This window comes from Suncus etruscus, chromosome 12 (genome assembly GCF_024139225.1).
Source record: "Suncus etruscus isolate mSunEtr1 chromosome 12, mSunEtr1.pri.cur, whole genome shotgun sequence".
Lineage (NCBI taxonomy): Eukaryota > Metazoa > Chordata > Mammalia > Eulipotyphla > Soricidae > Suncus > Suncus etruscus.
In genome coordinates this window covers 8,645,503-8,665,356 of record NC_064859.1, presented here as the reverse complement: position 1 = coordinate 8,665,356, position 19,854 = coordinate 8,645,503, and the positions used below count along the sequence as shown (strand labels likewise).

General features: G+C 38.7%; 1 protein-coding gene across 5 annotated transcripts in view; it reads right to left on the bottom strand.

Annotated features, from left to right (window-relative positions):
- CSNK1A1 (casein kinase 1 alpha 1) overlaps positions 1–19,854 on the bottom strand; it is a 47,142-nt gene that overhangs the window by 9,461 nt on the left and 17,827 nt on the right. For 2 of the 5 annotated variants that reach the window (XM_049785200.1, XM_049785195.1), the window contains exons 4-10: positions 15,616–15,714; positions 13,260–13,343; positions 8,397–8,536; positions 5,591–5,669; positions 3,596–3,670; positions 2,223–2,329; positions 1,130–1,278 (exon numbers count right to left, since the gene is read on the bottom strand). In XM_049785200.1, the coding sequence (XP_049641157.1) occupies positions 1,130–1,278; positions 2,223–2,329; positions 3,596–3,670; positions 5,591–5,669; positions 8,397–8,536; positions 13,260–13,343; positions 15,616–15,714 (733 nt within the window). Of the gene's footprint in view, positions 1–1,124; positions 1,279–2,222; positions 2,330–3,595; positions 3,671–5,590; positions 5,670–8,396; positions 8,537–13,259; positions 13,344–15,615; positions 15,715–19,854 lie in introns of those variants that run through there. The other 3 variants (XM_049785198.1, XM_049785196.1, XM_049785199.1) reach the window with 3 other exon arrangements.

The window sequence follows — 19,854 nt, the reverse complement described above, 5'->3', positions numbered from 1 at the left end:
ATTCTCATCAAGGTAACTCTGATGCTGCCCCAAATACATAAAGGAGAACTTCATTCCTAATAGATAAGCTGCTGGGATAAGGATATTATCAGTTAACCTCAATGAAAATATTCAGATTAATTCCCAAGACTTTAAGTTATAAAACTGTTTAAATATAATAAATATATATCAAATTTAGACTAGAGAAGTCATTTAGAAATTATGTAAGAAACCAAAACCAAGCCTTATTTGCCACCACTTCTAGAAAGTAGGGAGGTAATAGGAGGCAAGCCCCAGAAAGGGTAAAAGAGAAACAAAAACTGAAACATAGGAGTCCAACTGTATGACAACAGTGATCAAGAATGGAACTGTGTCCTAACAGTTCTACTCCTTAACAGCACTAAGAGTGCCAGGAATAGGAAGAAAATAGTCTAGCAACCAATGGCATTTTTTCCATGTTTCAATTTGTAAGGCCTACCAGCAGAACTCAATTCCACATGAGACCTTAGTCTCTGAAAATTTTTATGATGGACAGGAAACACATGTCCAGCTTCTCAGTTATCTGAGCATTTATGAGAGTAAATGAGTTGCTCTGCAACTGAGAAAATAAGACACTGGGGCTATGCCACCAAACTCATCCCTTGAAATCAGAGCATGTCCAATTTTCCATTTTATTGCTAATGCATTAACATGCAAGAAAAAAAATCTTAACACTGTTAGTCTAATACCACAGCTTAACCATATTACTTAAAAAAAAATCAACAAGTGTTAGGTCTAGGCTTTTGATTGATTATACCATATTCCCAACACCAAATTTTTGTTTTGGAAGAGGGTTAATGAATGGGTAAAAAGATGCAGTTGTTAAAAATATCCAAGAGAATACCCCAAGAGAAATGATGGAAAAAAAACCCACACACATATATGTATATACATATACATATATATGAACAAGGACATTTGGGTTTAAAGTTAGTAGTCAAATTTTCCAAGGACGTCTTTTTTTAAAAAATTTTTTTTAAAAACACAGCCAAATCTTATGTATTTTAAAAAAAAAATCACCTCCTTGATCTAACACTGTTAGAAATGAATAACCCAATTTCGTGTTCAATTTTTTCCCCCCTTAAACGTCACTTGGTTCTTGGCTACTAACCTTTCATGTTACTCTTGGTTTTGTCAGTTTGCTTGCCTGTGGGGGTTTGGGCCTGCTGACCCTGCCCACTCGAAGAGGCTGCCTGCTGCGCTGCTTTCTGCTTTAACATTGTCCAATCAAAAGTGTAGTCATATTGGTGGTTTAGGGTCCTAGAAAATCAAAATATTGTTAATGCTTGAATAACAGTTTTGCTACTCTAAAGTTTACAGCAAGGTGGGGCTATTTATTATTTCCTTCCTTAGACAAAAATTTCTAACCTGTTTTTCCTTAAACAAATAAACTCCATTCCCATTTATTCTACTTCTCATGTCTTAACAAGCTAGATAAAATAAGAAAAAAATTCAACAATGTGCTTTTAAATTTCCTAAAGAAGTAGGAGTGAAAATAAAAGGGAGCATTAAGAATTTAAATCAGTCAAGATGTAGGGCAAGGGTCTCAAACTTGTGGCCCTCCGTACAACATTTTGTGGCCCGAGGCCAGCCTTCAAGTATCGCAGTATTCTCGATTATTCGCTTACCGAATAATCACAATAAAAATCGCATTAGTAAGAAAATAATCGCATTAAACATTCGCATACCCCAGCAGTTCCGTTTGGGGTATGCAAATGTTAAATGCAATTATTTTCTTACTAATGTGATTTTTTATTGCGAACATTCGGTAAGCGAAATTCCTTATGTGGCCCTGCCTCACCCCGACTTTGCCTCCTTCGGCCCCCAGAAAATTGAGTTTAAGACCCCTGATGTAGGGCTCGGAGAGATAGCACAGCGGCGTTTGCCTTGCAAGCAGCCGATCCAGGACCAAAAGTGGTTGGTTCGAATCCCGGTGTCCCATATGGTCCCCCATGCGGTCCCCCATGCCTGCCAGGAACTATTTCTGAGCAGACAGCCAGGAGGAACCCCTGAGCAACGCTGGGTGTGGCCCAAAAACCAAAACCAAAAAAAAAAAAAAAAAAAAAAAAAAGACCCCTTGATGTAGGGGATTACTCAAATGAGCAAATAGATGACTCTAAAATAAATTCAGTTACTTCTGTCCAACCTATCTTGACAGGTAGCATATTAACCTCCCTCACCATGTTTTAAAGTTATAAACTAACCTGAAAAGAATGCGAAATAGCTGCCTCAAATACATGTAATCCGGGGCTTCCTCAAAGCGCAGCCCACGACAATAGTTTAAGTACATGGCAAATTCTGCAGGAAATCCCTATAAATTCAAGACAGAAAACATACTATAATAAAATTAATGTTTATAAACACAAAAAAGAAGTATTTATATTTGTAAATAGTGATCCAAGAAAAAAATAAGTATGACTTGGTGGTCATACTGATAGGTTCAGTATCTTTTTATATTGAAAATTTAGACACCCCACATGCCAATTTACTACTTTGCCAATATCCAACACCCAAGAGCAGTAACCCCCCCCTAAAAAAAACAAAGCCCCATAAATACTACCAATAAAATAACAAGTAATAAAACAAGTACCTGTTGTAAAGAATAAGGGAAACACAATCATCGAGAGGACAAAAAACCCCAAAAGATTGTGGATATAGGTCAAGCCAATACTTCATCCTATGAGATTACTATTACTATACTACATGCATACTATGCTTTCCCTCCTACTAACACCGCATTGCAAATACTGTTATTCTAACCTTCACCAACTTAATCTAAATGGTCGTACACGAATAAGTCGATCTTGTTATTATTTGTTCCTTGTAAATGAACATTCATAGGATATCAACTTTTCCTGTTACAAATAATACTTGTAAATATATCTGTAAACATAATCATTTTTCTTATTTACTTTCTTAGAAAAGGAAAAATGTGAACTTTTTTGTTGTTACATCTGGCTGTGCTGGGAACGACTTTACTTATAGCAGGCGCAGTGCTACTGGGGGGGTGGAGGTGGGTGGGTATGTGGTACCAACAAAACCACTCAAAAACCCCAAAACACAAGGCATGAAAAGCAAACTTGTAGCTAAGAAGTTACTCCTGGCTATGGGGACCATATGGGACACTGGTGATTGAACCAGCTTTCGTCCTGGTTCTGCCTCATGAAAGGCAAACGTCCTAACGCTGTCTATTGCTCCAACCCCGTGCTCTTGTCATTCTTTAAGAAATGTTTGCCTACCATGTTTATCTGCACACTCTCTCCCTGCCTGACACCCTCTCTAGATCCTGTTTAGGGGCAACACCCAGCAGTGTTTGAGCAGTAGAGGTGTAGCTAATTAATAACAGGAATCAACATATGGAAACCAAGTGCTTTACTATTGAGTCACATCCCTGATCCTTTCCCTCTAAGTTTTAACAGACTTAAACACGTAAACACTTTTTTAAATGATTCTAATGTTCACCCCATTCTGTAAAATATTTAGTAACCAAAGACAAATAAGAAATACCTAACAGATAATTACTGGTAAAGGTGTTCAATTTCCCTAGATATTTTTATCTTTAATCAGGCACACTTACCTTACATAAAACTTCAACAGGAGTGGACATCTTCTTTTCACTAATCTTTTCATACTTTTGTTTCTTTGTTGCAGCCTGTGGAAACGAAGAATCAAGTCACAGACATTCTCACTACTGAGTCAGATTAGATTAGCAAAATAAAATACAGTAAAAAGACCTAAATGTATACTGAGATCCAAGAGAAATCTTTAAGAGAATAGCCCAAAACCTTCTTTCTCACTAAATGTCAACTTTTGGTTTTTGCTTCAACATTATTACTTATTAGGAAGAGAGAAAGTCCAAGAGAAGATAAAGATAGATGATTTAAGCACAAAAAGGTAGAACTACATTTGAGTTTTTCTTCTCTAGTCAACAAAAACACAGGTGCTAACCACATAATGACCATCACTTAGTGCCATTATTAGATGGTGAAAAAGTTTTATATTGTGAAGATCTTAAAACTGGATAAAGCAATCGGTACAAGAAACGATTCAGCAAACACAAAGATAATAACTACAGAGAACATTTTCCACTACATGACTAAGAAAGTATCAAAACAGTCATAAAATCCTAGGACATGGGGCCCGGAGAGATAGCACAGCGGCGTTTGCCTTGCAAGCAGCCGATTCAGGACCAAAGGTGGTTGGTTCGAATCCCGGTGTCCCATATGGTCCCCCGTGCCTGCCAGGAGCTATTTCTGAACAGACAGCCAGGAGTAACCCCTGAGCACTGCCGGGTGTGCCCCCCCCCAAAAAAAAATTCTTAAAAAAAAAAAAAAAATCCTAGGACATGGCGACTAATCATTAACATATGAACACAAAACTAATGTGAAATGTATAACTGCCTGAAACACAGAATAATTACAGATCTAGTTTTCTTGCTGGATCAATAAGTTTTTACTGTTTAATAAAACTACATTTCCATTGAAAGGCACATTTTGTAGCATGTGCCACCTTCCACCTAGACCAAGTTACTACTTACAGTGTTTGTTTACTGTTCCAAGGAAAATGTACTGGGAATCTACTAATTCTTCCTGAAACAAACTTTATTTTCTCTATAAAAGGTAAACTAATTCATGCAACAAATTCATAAAATAGTAGCTTCAAATGCCTAAGTATCTTGAAGAAGTAGTTGGTGTTTTTTTTTGGTTTTTGGGCCACACCCAGTGGTGCTCAGGGGTTACTCCTGGCTGTCTGCTCAGAAATAGCTCCTGGCAGGCATGGGGGACCATATGGGACACCGGGATTCGAACCAACCACCTTAGGTCTTGGATCGGCTGCTCGCAAGGCAAATGCCGCTGGTGCTATCTCTCCGGGCCCATTGAAGAAGTAGTTTTATTGTTGGTATGTCTGCATGGGTAGAAACACTGTTTTAACCTGGGGGGGAGCACACCAGGCACTCAGAAATCACTCCTGGCTTGGGGGACTATATGGGACACTGGGGATAGAATCCAGGTCCGTCCTGGGTCTGCCACGTGCAAGGCAAATGCCCTACTGCTGCACTGTCGCTATTTTTTAAAATAAAGTCTTTATCTGTATAGTAACAAACAACTGTAAGATAGTTGTTTATGATTTACAGTCATACAACTTCCAACATCTATCCCTTCATCAATTCATTCACCTGCCAATTTCCCTGTCCCTAGTCACCTGCCCCCCCCCCACCTCACCCCCCGCCGCCGCCTGCTTCTACGGCAGACATTTTTATTCTCTCTCTTCCTTTTTTCTTTTAGGAACTATGGCTTACAACGTTGTTAGTGAAGGGTTACCATGTATATCACTGTAACTCCTTTCAGCCCTCAGTTTTGTTTAGAGTGGTCATTTCAAACCACCACTGTCATAGTGGTCTTTTCTCTGCCCTAACTGTACCCCTCCCACTCTATGACTTCCTACTACCACAGACTGGTCATCCCTCCCAGCCCTTGTCTCTGTTTTCTTGGGAATCATTACCATAATATCTGTTGTAGGAAGCACTTTAATAATAATGGTAACAACAACAACAATAATAAAACCAATTTACCTTTAGTCCTTGCCATGGCAGACTGGTTCTATTAAAATACATCAAAACATATCCTAATGATTCCATGTCATCTCGGCGACTAGAAAATAAAAATGTTAAATGATGAAGCAGAATAATTACATAAAATGTGAAACCCAGGGGCCGGAGAGATAGCATGGAGGTAGGGCATTTGCGTTGCATGCAGAAGGATGATGGTTCGAACCCCGGAATCCCATATGGTCCCCTGAGCCTAAAAGGAGCAATCTGAGAGTAGAGCAGGAGTAGAGGAGCAGGAGCCTCAAACTCAATTTACCTGGGGGCCGCAGGAGGCAAAGTCAGGGTGATCCTTGAGTGCAAAGTCAATAGTAAGCCTTGAACATTTGGGGGTGTGACCCAAACAACTAAAACAAACCAAAACAAAACAAAGCAGGGCCACACAATGTTGAACAGAGGGTCGCAAACGGCCCGCGGCCACGAGTTTGAGACCCCTGGCTAGGAGTAATCCCTGAGCGCTGCCAGGTGTGAACCAAAAACAAACAAACAAAAAATTTAGAAACCAGCTAGGTGCACCACAAGAACTTTTTTCCAAAATGAGAAGACACATATGATATGTTGTGCAAGAAGGTACTTGGGTAAAGCAGTCAAGTTGATCATGAATTGTTTCTAAAATAAAAATTTCTCCTCAAAAAAAAAAAAAAGTACAATTAAAACAAGAGCAAAAAATTTTGGCAATACAACTTTCCAAATGAAGCTAATGAAAATGGGAAAGATTGAATAGCAGAACATTCATACATCTTAAGAGATGCTCAGAAAATTCTAGGGGCTTACAGTCTCCTGAGCAGTGCTAGAAGCTAGAGTACAGAGAGCTGGGATTAACTTCTGAGCACCATAAGGGTTGCTCAAAAACCAAAACCAAACCCACTCCAGTGATAAGAAAGTGTGTTTTGGGGCCGGAGAGATAGCATGGAGGTAAGACATTTGCCTTTCATGCAGGAGGTCATCGGTTTGGTGTTCCATATGGTCCCCCATGCTTGCCAGGAGCAATTTCTTAGCCTGGAGCCAGGAATAACCCCTGAGCACTGCTGGGTGTGACCCAAAAACAAAAACAAAACAAAACAAAAAAAAGAAAGTGTGTTTTTGTTTTGAGGTGACATTTCAAAGGGCTTAAAAGCTTATTCAGCTCTAATGCTGGGGGGGGGTGGGGTGGGGTGCTTTACATTATTAATGCCAGGGATTGAACCTGGGTCAGTCACAGGCAAGGTAACCTTACTTGCTTGTACTATATTTTTCCAGAGTGGCAAAACATTTTTGGGGTCATACCTAGCTATGTCATGGCTTACTCTGGATGAGTACAAAAATCCTATGTGGTGCTAGGGAGCAGACTTTGACGAGCTGCATGCAAGGCAGTGTCTTATACTCTGTACTATCTATATCTCTTTAGATTTTAAACACCTATATAATGAAGATACACACACAGACGTATGCTCAGATGGGCATTTAAAAAATTGGTAATACTTCTAGGAATCATAAATTTCTAATTTAACCCAGTGTATTCATATATTTTTTAATCTTCTCTAGGCTCACAATTTTTCTCCCAAGTGTCCTTATTCTGGAAACTCTTTTTTTTAAAAATCTATTTGGTCCTTGGACTATACCCAACAGTGCTTTAGTGCTCTTGGGAGTGCCTCACTAGGCATGCAGGAAGGGAATTGAATTAAGGCAGGCTTCTTGATACAAAGTATGGGTAACAGTTCACTGAGTTACCTCTTCTGGCCTCTACGCTTATTATTATTATTATTATTTTTTTTTTTTGGTGTTTGGGCCACACGCGGCAGCACTTGGGTTACTCCTGGCTCAGAAGTCACTCCTGGCAGGTTCAGGAGACCATATGGGATGCCGGGATTCGAACCACCGACCTTCAGCATGGCATGCAAGACAAACACCTTACCTCCGTGTTATCTCTCCGGCCCCAATAAGCTTATTTTTTTGTTTGCTTCTGTTTTGTTTCAATGAGACCCTACTAATAGAAGCAGCAAAATTAAAAATGATGGGGGCCAGGACAACAGTAGAACAGGTGAGTGTTTTGCTTTTGATCCATGAGCCAGCAGCCAGGCCTGAGCACCGCTGGATGTGGCCCAAAAACAAGTTGAACGAGACCATCTGCTGCTAACTTACTTCTTAAAATTAGGACTCAGTATTTATATTTTTCCCCAACACTCAACTTATACAATATATAAAAAGTTCAGGATTAAAAAAAGTAAGTGGGGAGATGGTCTAAAGAGCTGGAACAGACCACAGGCAGAAGGCTAAGGGACAGACCTTGAGAATGTTAGATATGGCACAAGGGGATAGGGAGAGAATACCACCTTTGGTGCAAAACACAATTGGAAAAAAAAGAAAGATAAAATTACACTTGATCTTCTAACTTTCCATTAGGCAGTAACTTCTCAAGAGATACATATCAAAAACAAAACAATAAAAACACAGTTTTAACTGGCTTATCTTCATAAGGAGCAGGAAACAAGATTAACATCATTATATATATAGAAATAAATCTCAGAAATATTCCAAGATCCCATTAATAGCTTCTACTACAGGGGCCAGAGTGGTGGCACAAGCGGTAGGGCGTTTGCCTTTCACGCGGCTGATCCAGGATGAACCTCGGTTCGATCCCTAGCATCCCTATGGTCCCCCAAGCCAGGAACGATTTCTGAGTGCATAGGCAGGAGTAACCCGAGCGTCACTGGATATGGTCCAAAAACAAAACAAAACAAAAAACCCGAATAGCTTCTACTACTGACCTGATAAATATACTTGTCACACTCACCTTTGTTCAATACCAAGATGTGCATTAATGCTAGCATATCGGGCAGTGCCAGTTAGATTTTTATCTTCTCTGTATGGTATGTGTTGCCTTGTCCTGTTGTCTCTGTACTTTTTGGCCAAACCAAAATCAATAAGGAATAACTTTAAAAGAAAATAAAAAGACATTAGGCTTCCAACCTTGCTTTTTTTGGTCGTCATTAAAATACTATCTACTCTACTTGTTCAAATATATAAAAACAAGGTGTCACAATGATTTCATATTGAATACTCCAATTCTTCACTAATCCTATTTAGAAATAAAATAAAAAACAATAAATCACACAGAAGAGGTTGATCACTGTGAGCTGTACAAGTTCATACTTGGCACTGAGCCTTTCCTTAAAAAAATCATATACATGTTGAATAGTAGCACTGACAAGAGTGCTCACTGCCAAAATGAAACCTGACATCTTGTTATTCAAAATAGCTTGGGGTTCCAAAAACTAGATACTATCTGGAACCACTTTATAAAACATGTTATTTTTAGTATGCCAACCAATAAAGCATTTTAAAAATAAACATGTAATAGGTTCTACTACTTTACAAAGTTTATGCATCTGGTTACTTCTGGAAAATAGAAAAAAAATTTACCTCAAATCTTTCAAAGTACTTAATCAAGGTGGCTCAAACAAACAAAAAAAACCCACGAGTATTTTAGAACAAATTAATATTTACTTTGGTTTATAAAGTACATAGGGAACGAGAGGCTTATTTTTACAACTGATTTTAAAAAAGAATGCAGGAGGACTGAAGAGAGAGCACAGGACCCTGGCCGTTAAGCTTCCCAGCGTCTTCTGATTCAAGCAATTCAAGTGCAGCCCTTTGTCTTCCCCAGTAAATCCTCAGGTCCTAGACTGGGCTTGAACTTCTTGCCCAATTTACCACATTATGACAGTAGTAGTCTCCAGCCTCCTAAACCCCTTTGAGCAGCTTCTGTTCCCTCAAAGTAACTCAGGGTTATACCCAGTGGTGCTTGGAGAATCATTTTCTAGCATGGTGTTCAGGTGAAAAACAAACAATGCTAGGGATTAATTAGATCTGTGTATTCTGTATGCAATGCACGCCCTTAGGTCACCAAAGCCACCTCATCTCATTGGCCCCAAGATCTAAAAGAAAAAACTATTTAAACCCACTCCTCAAAAAAAAAAAAAAAAAAAAACAAAAAACAAAAACAACTGACTTTCTACAGTAAAGCAAATCATTTTTCATCTGTGGTGTGCTGGGAAATCTTGCTGATTAGGATTTGTACAAGAGATGAAGACAGGGTATTGATTTAGTTAGGAAGATGGAAAACATCCATTAAGGCTAAGCATTGTTACCTATTCTTAGTTATCATTAGTTGGAAAGGATGCTGAGGTTTGAGTTTCAAATTAATGATAGTTATTTTCACTTGGTCTAATCATTTTTATGAAATGATTAAATTCCTAGAAGTGTAGCTAGATAATGAAAGATCTCTAACAGAGTTCATTTCTTAAGCAACTAAGTTATTACAGGTATGAGTAAGTTAGTATTCTAAGTATTAAGAGAAAAGAGTCATAGCCTGTTTCTCTGGATAGCAAAACTAATTGATTCTTAACACAAATATTAATGAGCAAACTATACTTCTGTTAAGTAAAACAAAATTATACAAGTCCCACAAAATTTGTATTAGAAAGAAAATGTGGGAAAACCAAAGGACGTCCAGCTTCATAGGATTTTTAAAACTGTCTCTACCAACTGTGGATTTTAAATGCGAGGTGATTAAGACAAACTTTGGGGGGAGCACACACGCCCAGTTACGTGTAAGCTCTCCCAAGAAGCTTGGGGGGGGGGGGGAATTATATGGAATGCGAGGGATTGAACCAGGGCTGGCCGAGTGCAAGGCAAGTACAATAATCACTCTAAGTATCTGGCCCCTGACATCATTGTATCACAGTAGAGGGTTTTATAAAAATAAATTAAAAACAAAAACAACAGAAACAAAAATAACCAGTGTTCACTAGTGTCTTCCTTTCATAACTTTAAAGAACAAGGAATAGACAAATTCTATCTAATCATAAATATTGACTTTTAAATATCAAAACACTAAATAGCAAATAACTGCTAAATTTTTCTTCTTGCAAGCACAATCAGTAAAAACAAGGACATAGCTAAACAAAGGTTTCCCGTTTTAAAAGCAAACATAAAGGAAAACCACCTGAAATAAATTTGCAAAGCCTTGTATCAAGTTCATTATCTTCTGGTATTCTTATTTGGGAGGGAGGGTAGACAGACCTGCACATGGTCATGCTGGGGTTTACTACCAGCTCTGCACTCAGGAATTACTCCTGGTGGTGCTCAGGTATCCTGGGATGCTGGGGATTAAACCTGGGTCAGCTACATGGTAGGCTTTACCTACTCTGTCCACTATCAAGTTACTTTAGCCCTTCTTGCTTTGAAGTTAAACATGGGCATAAACACAAAGGAAAACGTTTTCGGGGCCGGAGAGATAGCATGGAGGTAAAGCATTTGCCTTTCATGCAGGAGGTCATCGGTTCGAATCCCGGCGTCCCATATGGTCCCCCGTGCCTGCCAGGAGCAATTTCTGAGCCTGGAGCCAGGAATAACCCCTGAGCACTGCCTGGTGTGACCCAAAAACAAAAACAAAAACAAAACAAAACAAAAAAAAAGTTTTCATGAAATTTGGTACTAAGGATACAAGGAACTATATTCATAAGAAAAAAGTCTGCAAATGCAGAGACTAATCATTGCTGGGTCAAGCTGACCTGGTTTGGGGGAGGGGGGGTTTCGTTAAATGTGCTCTACTTTAAATTTATCTATTTTAAAGATTGCAGACTGGGCTAATTCTCCTCACCAGCAGAAGAGTATTTTCTTCTGAATGTAAAAATAGCCAGTGTTAGAGTTTATAGTACTTGCGGCACTCTCCCAACAAAGGACTCACATTGTGGTTGTCCTAAAAATATTCACAAGGCCACTTTATCTCTCAAGACATAAAGCTGCATGTTTAGAGAATACAAATGATTGATGCAAATTATTAAAAGTTAGGCTATAATGTAAACATGCAAATGAATAAATTAATAAAACAGGGCCACTGGAATTTCATTTTGTAGCTATCCACCATCTCTTCAACAACCAAGATTCACAATTTATCTTTTATTATCTTTCAATAAGTCAAACAATAGCACATGATCCTTTCGGGAATGCTGGGTATGTGTGGAACATATCATAGGGCTAATAAGAATTCGTTTGTTCAAAACTATGCACCTATATTTTGATGTAAAAAAATAATTATTTGGGGCAGAGATAGTACACTGGATAAGATGATTGGTATTGTCTTATATGCTGCCAACCCTGAGTCCAATCCCTGGCACCAGAGGGTCCCTAGACTCCTCTAAGCGATGCTTCCTGAGCAAAGTCAGGAACAGCTCCTGTTGCTAGGTGTGGCCCCCAACACAAAAACAGACAAAGCATTTTTCTTTTTGGGGGCCGAAGAAATAGCACAGCTGTAGGGCATTTGTTTTGTAAGTGGCCACCCCAGGACCAATGATGTTTCAAATCCGGTATCCTATATGGTCCCCCGTGTCTGCCAGGAGCAATTTCTGAGCAGAGAGCCAGGAGTAAGCCCTGAGCGACATCAGGTGTGGCCCAAAAACCAAATAATAATAATAATAATAATAATAATTCTTTTTTGGAGGTGGGGATAGATGAATGGGCTAAGAGGTGTTAGGGTTTGAATCGGGGTTGTAGCCAACAAAGCTGCATGGAAGGCAAGTAAGTACCTTACATCCTGTACTGTCTTGTTCTGGCCTTATTTGCCCATTTTTGTTTGAAAACGTATACAATAAAGTATTCAAAGTAAAAAAAAATGAATTGTGCTTAATGTTTAAATAAAAAAAACATTATCAGGAAGCTAAATATGTTCAACTGGTGAAATATCAAGTCATCAGGGTATGTATTTATTTAAATATCTTCTGCATCACTAATAGTAATTGAAGTGTCACAACATTTGTTTGATGCTAGAATACAATTTCTTCTAGTTCCAAGGGGGGAAAAACAGCCCTGTAATTATTTTATGTTTATAGTTGCAAGAATTCAGAGTGAAGTAAATTAATTTCAGAGTTGATATGTGTGTGTGTGTGTGTGTGTGTGTGTGTGTGATGAGTGGGTGAGTGGGTGGGTGGGTGGGTGAGTGAGTGAGTGAGTGAGTGAGTGAGTGAGTGAGTGAGTGAGTGAGTGAGTGAGTGAGTGAGTGAAGAGTGTTTGCTTGGTTTGTTCTGGTGCTGCTATGGATAATTCTGGTTTGATGCTCAGGATTGAACACAGGCCTCCTGCACGCACAGTAAGAGCTCCAGTCCTTTGAGCTTTACGCCTCATCCAGAAGAATACTAGATATGAAACTTGATTTTCACTTCCATGAAGTTTATTAAGGAAGGGGAAGCAAGGTGAAACAAAACCTATCCATACAACTGATACAAATCAACTTTATATTAAGTTTTATACCTTTAAGTCAATTTAAAAACCTTAGTTTAAAAACTCATTTATTAAGTAAAGAATTAATACTAGACCAATGTATCATTTTATCATAAAAATGTTAGAGAAGTTATCATGGTCCTATTTTCATTTAGGTATTTTTCTCTAATCTATACAAATTTTAAGCAAAAGCCACGAGAAACATCTTAGTAGTTATGTTTGCCAAGTATGTCTGAATAATGCCAACGTAAGAGGTGCTTGAGCAAGCTCATTATTCTCCAGAATTAAAACAAAACAAAAATAATCAAAACGAAACAATAAAAAAGAAAAGCACATGAATTTGGGATTGAGGTTGGAATAGGAGACAGTTTCAGACCTGGTTTAATCCTGAGAAAGATGGGTCCTGAGAAGTACTAACAGTCATGCTTCTTTTCCTCTTCCCCACTGGAGATTCTAAACACTAAACAGACAATAGAGGGTGGCAGTGCATCAAACAGTATTGCTTACATTGCAACAATGGCCGGCGCAGACAGGCAACACCGAGGCATTAGAGAAAGAACAGGGTAGCCAAATGCCATCCTTCTTCCATCAAGCACTGTAGCTTCTCAGATTTCCAAATAATCACATACTCAAGAACATTTGAATTCTGGAAAATACTCAGGTTTTTAATGCCACTATTTTGTGTCACTGCCTGAAACAGGGATAGCAATGGTGACATTTGGCTCTTTCATTTTAATAAAAAATGGGGAATTTAGAACTGAAATCTTTAATACAACAATCTGCCCTTCCCCCAAAAAAAGATTACACAGGGGCGGAAAAAAAATCTTCAGTAAGGAAGAGGTAGAAGGCATTTAGTCACCTTAAAATTTGTTTCTACAAGCATGCAGGGCTGTGATTACTGGGAGAGGTAAGCAAATTACTAAATTTGGACTGGCTACTCCTAAATATCAAATTCAGAACAATTTTTCAAATATGAAATTTGACTTTAAAATCAACCTCAAAATCCCCCCCCAAGTTTTCCCTCCCCACAAACAAAAAATATTGGAATGAGTTAATCCAAGAATTCAGTCTCCTACAACTGGCATTTTTCAAACTACAGTGCAGAGAACACTAAAAACCAACTACATAACACAACTAAACTAAAATGTTCAAGAACAACATTTACAATTTAAACCCTGTGCTTCTTCTGCCAAAGGGCTTATTAGAGTAGCAAGCAGCTCCACAATAGTTTTTCTTACATCTCTTATAGGAAAGGCACAAAAGCCTAAAAAAGTTCTCATCACCAGGAAATTTGGGCTTTCACACGACTACGTGATTAACATGGTTTTTAAAGGGGGGAGGGAGATATTATCTAGGCCATTACATAATAGAAAGGCAAAAACTATGTACTGCAATCTTAATATGCAGAACATGGATCAAAAGTATAGTTCTTAAGGGAGGAGAAAATGGGAAAGAGAAAGCTGGGAAAAGGCCAAAAGCTTAGGTTTAAACTGACAAAATGGCCCCCAAATTTAAAATATCATTTTCCACTTAAATCACCACCAGGTTTAGCTATAATGTTAAATAATTAAAAAACCTGGATGCTTTAAAATGAGAAGCTAACATTTTTGGGGAAAACAAACAATTTGGAAAAGACAAATTATAGGAATAAACACTTTATTATTTGAAGCTCAGCTTTCAATGAAAAATATTTTCAAAAACTTGATGAGACCAACGATAATGTCTCACTTTACCACCAGTTCTAATGGTCATAGCTCCAAGTTGGCATTCATACAGGCAAACAAAGGTAAACATTTATAGTAGGCCTGAAAACAACAAACATTGCCTAATGGCTTAAGAAGTGGGACTTCTCCTGCCAAACACAATATAAGGAAGAAAAAAAAGAAGAAAAAAGCCCCCAAGTTGTCCTGAAGTTGAGTTTCTATCAGATCAGATTATAACATGCTTTGTGCATTGCCAATGCTGCCTGTCTGCCCGAGCTCAACATTGTATAAAGCAATTCACTTGTTAAACTAATCAATGTAGGAAAAATATTCAACACAATTTCTAGTTGTAATCATGCGTCACTAGCTAACATTACAATCAACCCATAAAGACCCCAATCAACTAGACCCCCATAAAAAGTAATTTTGTTGCATCTTTCACTTAATTTTTCCTTTGAAAAGGGAGAATGGTTGGAAAACCCATCAAATTATTACCCAAGCAAGAAACTGTCATCTACTTCTACAGAAATCCAAGGACTTAAGAATTCTTATTAACATGCTATAAACAGCAAATGTTAACGTCGTGGTGACAAATGAGTCCGTGGTTCCCACACTGGCACAAGCATATACATATACTATGAAAAACCCGTACTTTGGAGACCTAAGTTGCAATCTGATTTTTCAGTATTTAAAAAAGTATATGAGTTCCCCCCCTCACTATTGAAAAAAATAATAAAAAATACTGATAACTGCTTAATAGTTAAATAACATAGATGATTATATTTCAATAAAAATTCCTGGGGAAATTTCACTTTCATATAGATCAATAATCTTAGTTAGCCAAGTTGGAGAATTTACTTCGTTACTAAATTAATAGAGTTAGCTGATTATCTTTCTAGCACAATCTCTTAAAGCAATTACCAACAGCAAATTAAAGAACTGTAACTTTTTAAAGATTGAAGATATGCCAAAGCAATTCATGTGATATTATTTGACTCTGTTCTTTCATGCAAAGAACATTTGACTAACCTTATTACAGTGACGCCCAATACCCATTAGGAAGTTATCTGGTTTAATGTCTCTGTGTATAAAATTCTTTGTATGCACATATTCAATTCTACTGATCATCTGGAAAAAAAAAGAGAATTTAATTAAGTGATTTAATTTGAAAAAACAAAACCGTTTCAATGTCTTTGTTTTCAAAATTAGATATATTTAGTAACTGGTTAGGCTTCATAAAAACTGTGTGACAAAATAAAAAGGATAATCATGCTCTCCAATTACTTCCCGATGGACTGATATTGAAGCGTAAGCCACTACTGCATCCTTCGACTTACTTTTCCAATACTAATTATAAATATAACTGCATCTCTAATTTGATTCGGAAAACTGAGCCTGTAATTTTTAAGCCACAAGTAATTTTACAAAAATCTAAGTAATTTTAATTCATGCTTCATCTTTAATGCTGTGCCTGAGACAACTAAGTTAAACCAACCTGGTTTTATTTCAACTTACTTTCCATGCTATGAACTTAAAATACGACTCATATCAACTATCACACACACCTATACTTGAGGGTAGAGGTATCAACAAAGCTGTTATTATAATCAATCAAAATGAGCAGGATTTTTTACTTCTTTGTCTCTCTCTCTCTCTTTTTTTTAAGTTTTTGGGTCATGCCCGGCAGCACTCAAGAGGTTCCCCTCCTGGCTCTACGCTCAGAAATCACTCCTGGCAGGCTCGGGGGACCATATGGAATGCTGGGATTCGAACCATTGTCCTTCTGCATGCAAGGCAAAGGCCCTACCTCCACGCTATCTCTCTGGCCCCATGCTCTTTAAACATATACCCAGATCATTCCTGAAAGTTGGCAGCACAAAACATAGTATGAAACTTTAATAAATGGGCGCTATTACGTCTTTCTTGTGTGCTTTCTGTATTCCATAATCAGCTTCAATATCACCAGATGAATGTAAATGGTGAGCATGTCATTCTAACAAGCTCACTAACTACATCTTCAGTTCCTAATACTTTTCTAACTATAAAAAATTAACTACATATATGATATATATGTACAAGCCTACCAGTGCCTTAGCTTCTAAAGTTCACTTCTAAATCCCACATGGGGGGATCAAAGGTATTTGTTGTTTGAAAGGTGCTACCAAATGGATTCTCTTTTTTTTTCTTTTTTTTTTTTTTGGCTTTTGGGCCACACCCGTTTGACGCTCAGGGGTTACTCCTGGCTATGTGCTCAGAAATCGCCCCTGGCTTGGGGGGACCATATGGGACGCCGGGGGATCGAACCGTGGTCCTTCCTTGGCTAGCGCTTGCAAGGCAGACACCTTACCTCCAGCGCCACCTACCCGGCCCCCCAGATGGATTCTCAACACTAGCACATTTGATCATTTTCCACAAGCAAAGTTATATTAGTTACTTTAAAACTTTACCTATCAATTTGACAGGTACTGAACTCAACTTACATTTTCCTAACACAAATTGGAAATCACCTTATTTGTAGTAACAGCCAATCTTTGCCCAGGATTATATTTTAGAACAACACATATCCAGCAGTGCTTAAGGGATTACTCCTGGTGGTGTTCAGGGGAAATTATATAGGGATTAAATCAGGTTCACAAGTTATACATCTCCCTGGGCCCCTCTTTTGCCTGTTTCTTGTCAATCTTAAAGCAATCTGCATACAATGGACAACCTCTCATCAATTGTCATGTGAAAATGCAATATATTATATGTATGTAATGTTAAATATATTTAAAAGATTTTTTGTTATCTTCCTACCCTTATGTTCTTTTCCATCTCAGTAATATACGTCAGGATTCTATTTTTGATTTGTCCTCATTTGCCCCAGAGCTTTTATTACTAAGCGTATATCAGAAGGACTCCTCTAACAAAGGCAAATCTGCAACCTGTCGGCTTAAATGATAATCGTAAAAATGACAGCTGTACATACATGTCCAAATAACATCTTTCAATACAGCCACCAGTTTGCACATTAAAATTAGTAAAATAAAGCACCTGGCTCATTTAAAGTTACGTATCTGTCCTAGTTAAGTAACACCCATTATTAAACTGTGACCAGTAACTTCCTAGGAGCGGGTTGGGCAAATACGATCAATGGCACAAAGTACAGATTACCTCCAGTGCTGCCCATCATCCACAAAGCAATCTAGTTATTGTCTCCTTTAATAACGAATGCTTTCTGCAACCATCTTCCCTGAATTACAATCTTTCTAGGCGATCAATATACTGATGACGACTCCTATCTATATTCTATAGAATATTGTTTTTTCCGACTTTCCTGTCTGAAAGAAATGGTTCTAAAGGAAATGGACTACAGTTATACTCTGCAGCCCCCCTGCCCCCAGGGTCTTAAAGAACGAATTTGTTACTGAGCTACAGAATAGAAACTATTTCATCAGGATTCACTCATATTAGTTAAAACATTGTAGAAGGTTTTTAACCTCTAAAGAACCTGCTAATAATTACTTGAATCACTCGTTCTATTATGCACAAAATAGGAATAGCAAAGTAGGTGCCAACAGAAAATTAGCATCTCTCTCTAATCCTTTGGATTTATATTTTCTAAAAACCCTATCTCAAAAATGCTCATTGTTGGGCCCGGAGAGATAGCACAGCAGCGGTGTTTGCCTTGCAAGCAGCCGATTCAGGACCAAAGGTGGTTGGTTCGAATCCCGGTGTCCCGTATGGTCCCCATGCCTGCCAGGAGCTATTTCTGAGCAGACAGCCAGGAGTAACCCTTGAGCACCTCCGGGTGTGCCCTCCCCCCAAACAAAACAAAACAAAACAAAATGCTCATTGTTTATCACCTCATTTTTACCTTACTAATGGCATCCACATGTTATTTTGCAGAGCTCAGGACTTAGTCCTGGAAGTGTTTGGGGACCATGTACAGTACGAGGATTGAGGATGGTTGCAGGAAGCAGTTATTTTTCTTGCACTTAAAGGTAGTCTTGCTTTTCTTTTGGGGATATGGGATACAGCCAGTAGTGCTCAGAGATCACTCTTGGCAGTGCTGGGGAAGTATGTGGTGCTGGTGATTGAACTGGGATGAAGAGCTGTGTGCAAGTCAAATGCCTTAATACCTCTAATACCTTTCTAGCCCTTGACCAAAATTGTAGATTTGTAGATTATTCTTCCTCCTTTTTAAAAGTGAAGTAGGGCCGGGGTGACAGCACAACAGGTATGGCATGTGCCTTTCATGAAGCCAACCCGATTTTGATCCCCAGGATCCCATATTGTCCCCCAAGCCTGCCAGGAGTGATTTTTGAGCAGAGCCAGGAGTAACCAGACTGCTGCTGGGTGTAGCCCAAAAACAAGCAAACAAAAAAATGTGTGCCAGTGCCATAACCAGCGGCAATGAGGGTTACTCCTGGCTTTGCACTCAGAAATTACTACTGGCAGGCTTAGAGAACCATATAAGAATGCCAGAGAGCACCAAAACAAAAAAAAAAAAGGAAAAAAGAAAAAAAAGAAAAAGGGCCCGGAGAGATAGCACAGCGGTGTTTGCCTTGCAAGCAGCCGATCCAGGACCAAAGGTGGTTGGTTTGAATCCCGGGTGTCCCATATGGTCCCCCGTGCCTGCCAGGAGCTATTTCTGAGCAGACAGCCAAGAAGTAACCCCTGAGCACTGCCAGGTGTGGCCCAAAAACCAAAACCAAAAACAAAACCCAAAAAAAAAGAATGCCAGAGAGCAAACCCAGGCCAGCTCTGTACAAGGAAAAACCCCTAACCACAGTGCTATTGCTTCGGCCCCAAGATATGTAAATTCTTCAATGTTAACTTTTAGTTTATAATGTGTTCTCAACGAGCTTCTTCACATACCCTAATCATTACTTTATTCAAACTTTCTTAAGACAAAAAAAAAATCTTCCTCTGGCTTTAAAACAATTTCATCTAACCTTCGATCAAAATATGAATATTTCTCATCTCCAAAATTTTATAGTTTTGACTAATTCTATAAATGGCTGAGAATTTATTACATCAAACACCTACCTACTTGGTCAAAAATTCTTGCTTGGGGCCAGAGAGATAGCATGGAGGTAAGGCGTTTGCCTTTTGTGCAGGAGGTCATTGGTCCAAATCCCAGTGCCCCATTCTGAGCCTGGAGCCAGGAATAACCCCTGAGCACTGCCGGGTGTGACCCAAAAACCTCTCTTCTCTCTCTTCCCTCTCTCCTCCCTCCTCCCTCCCTCCCTCCCTCCCCCCCCCCTCTCTCTCTCAAAAATGATT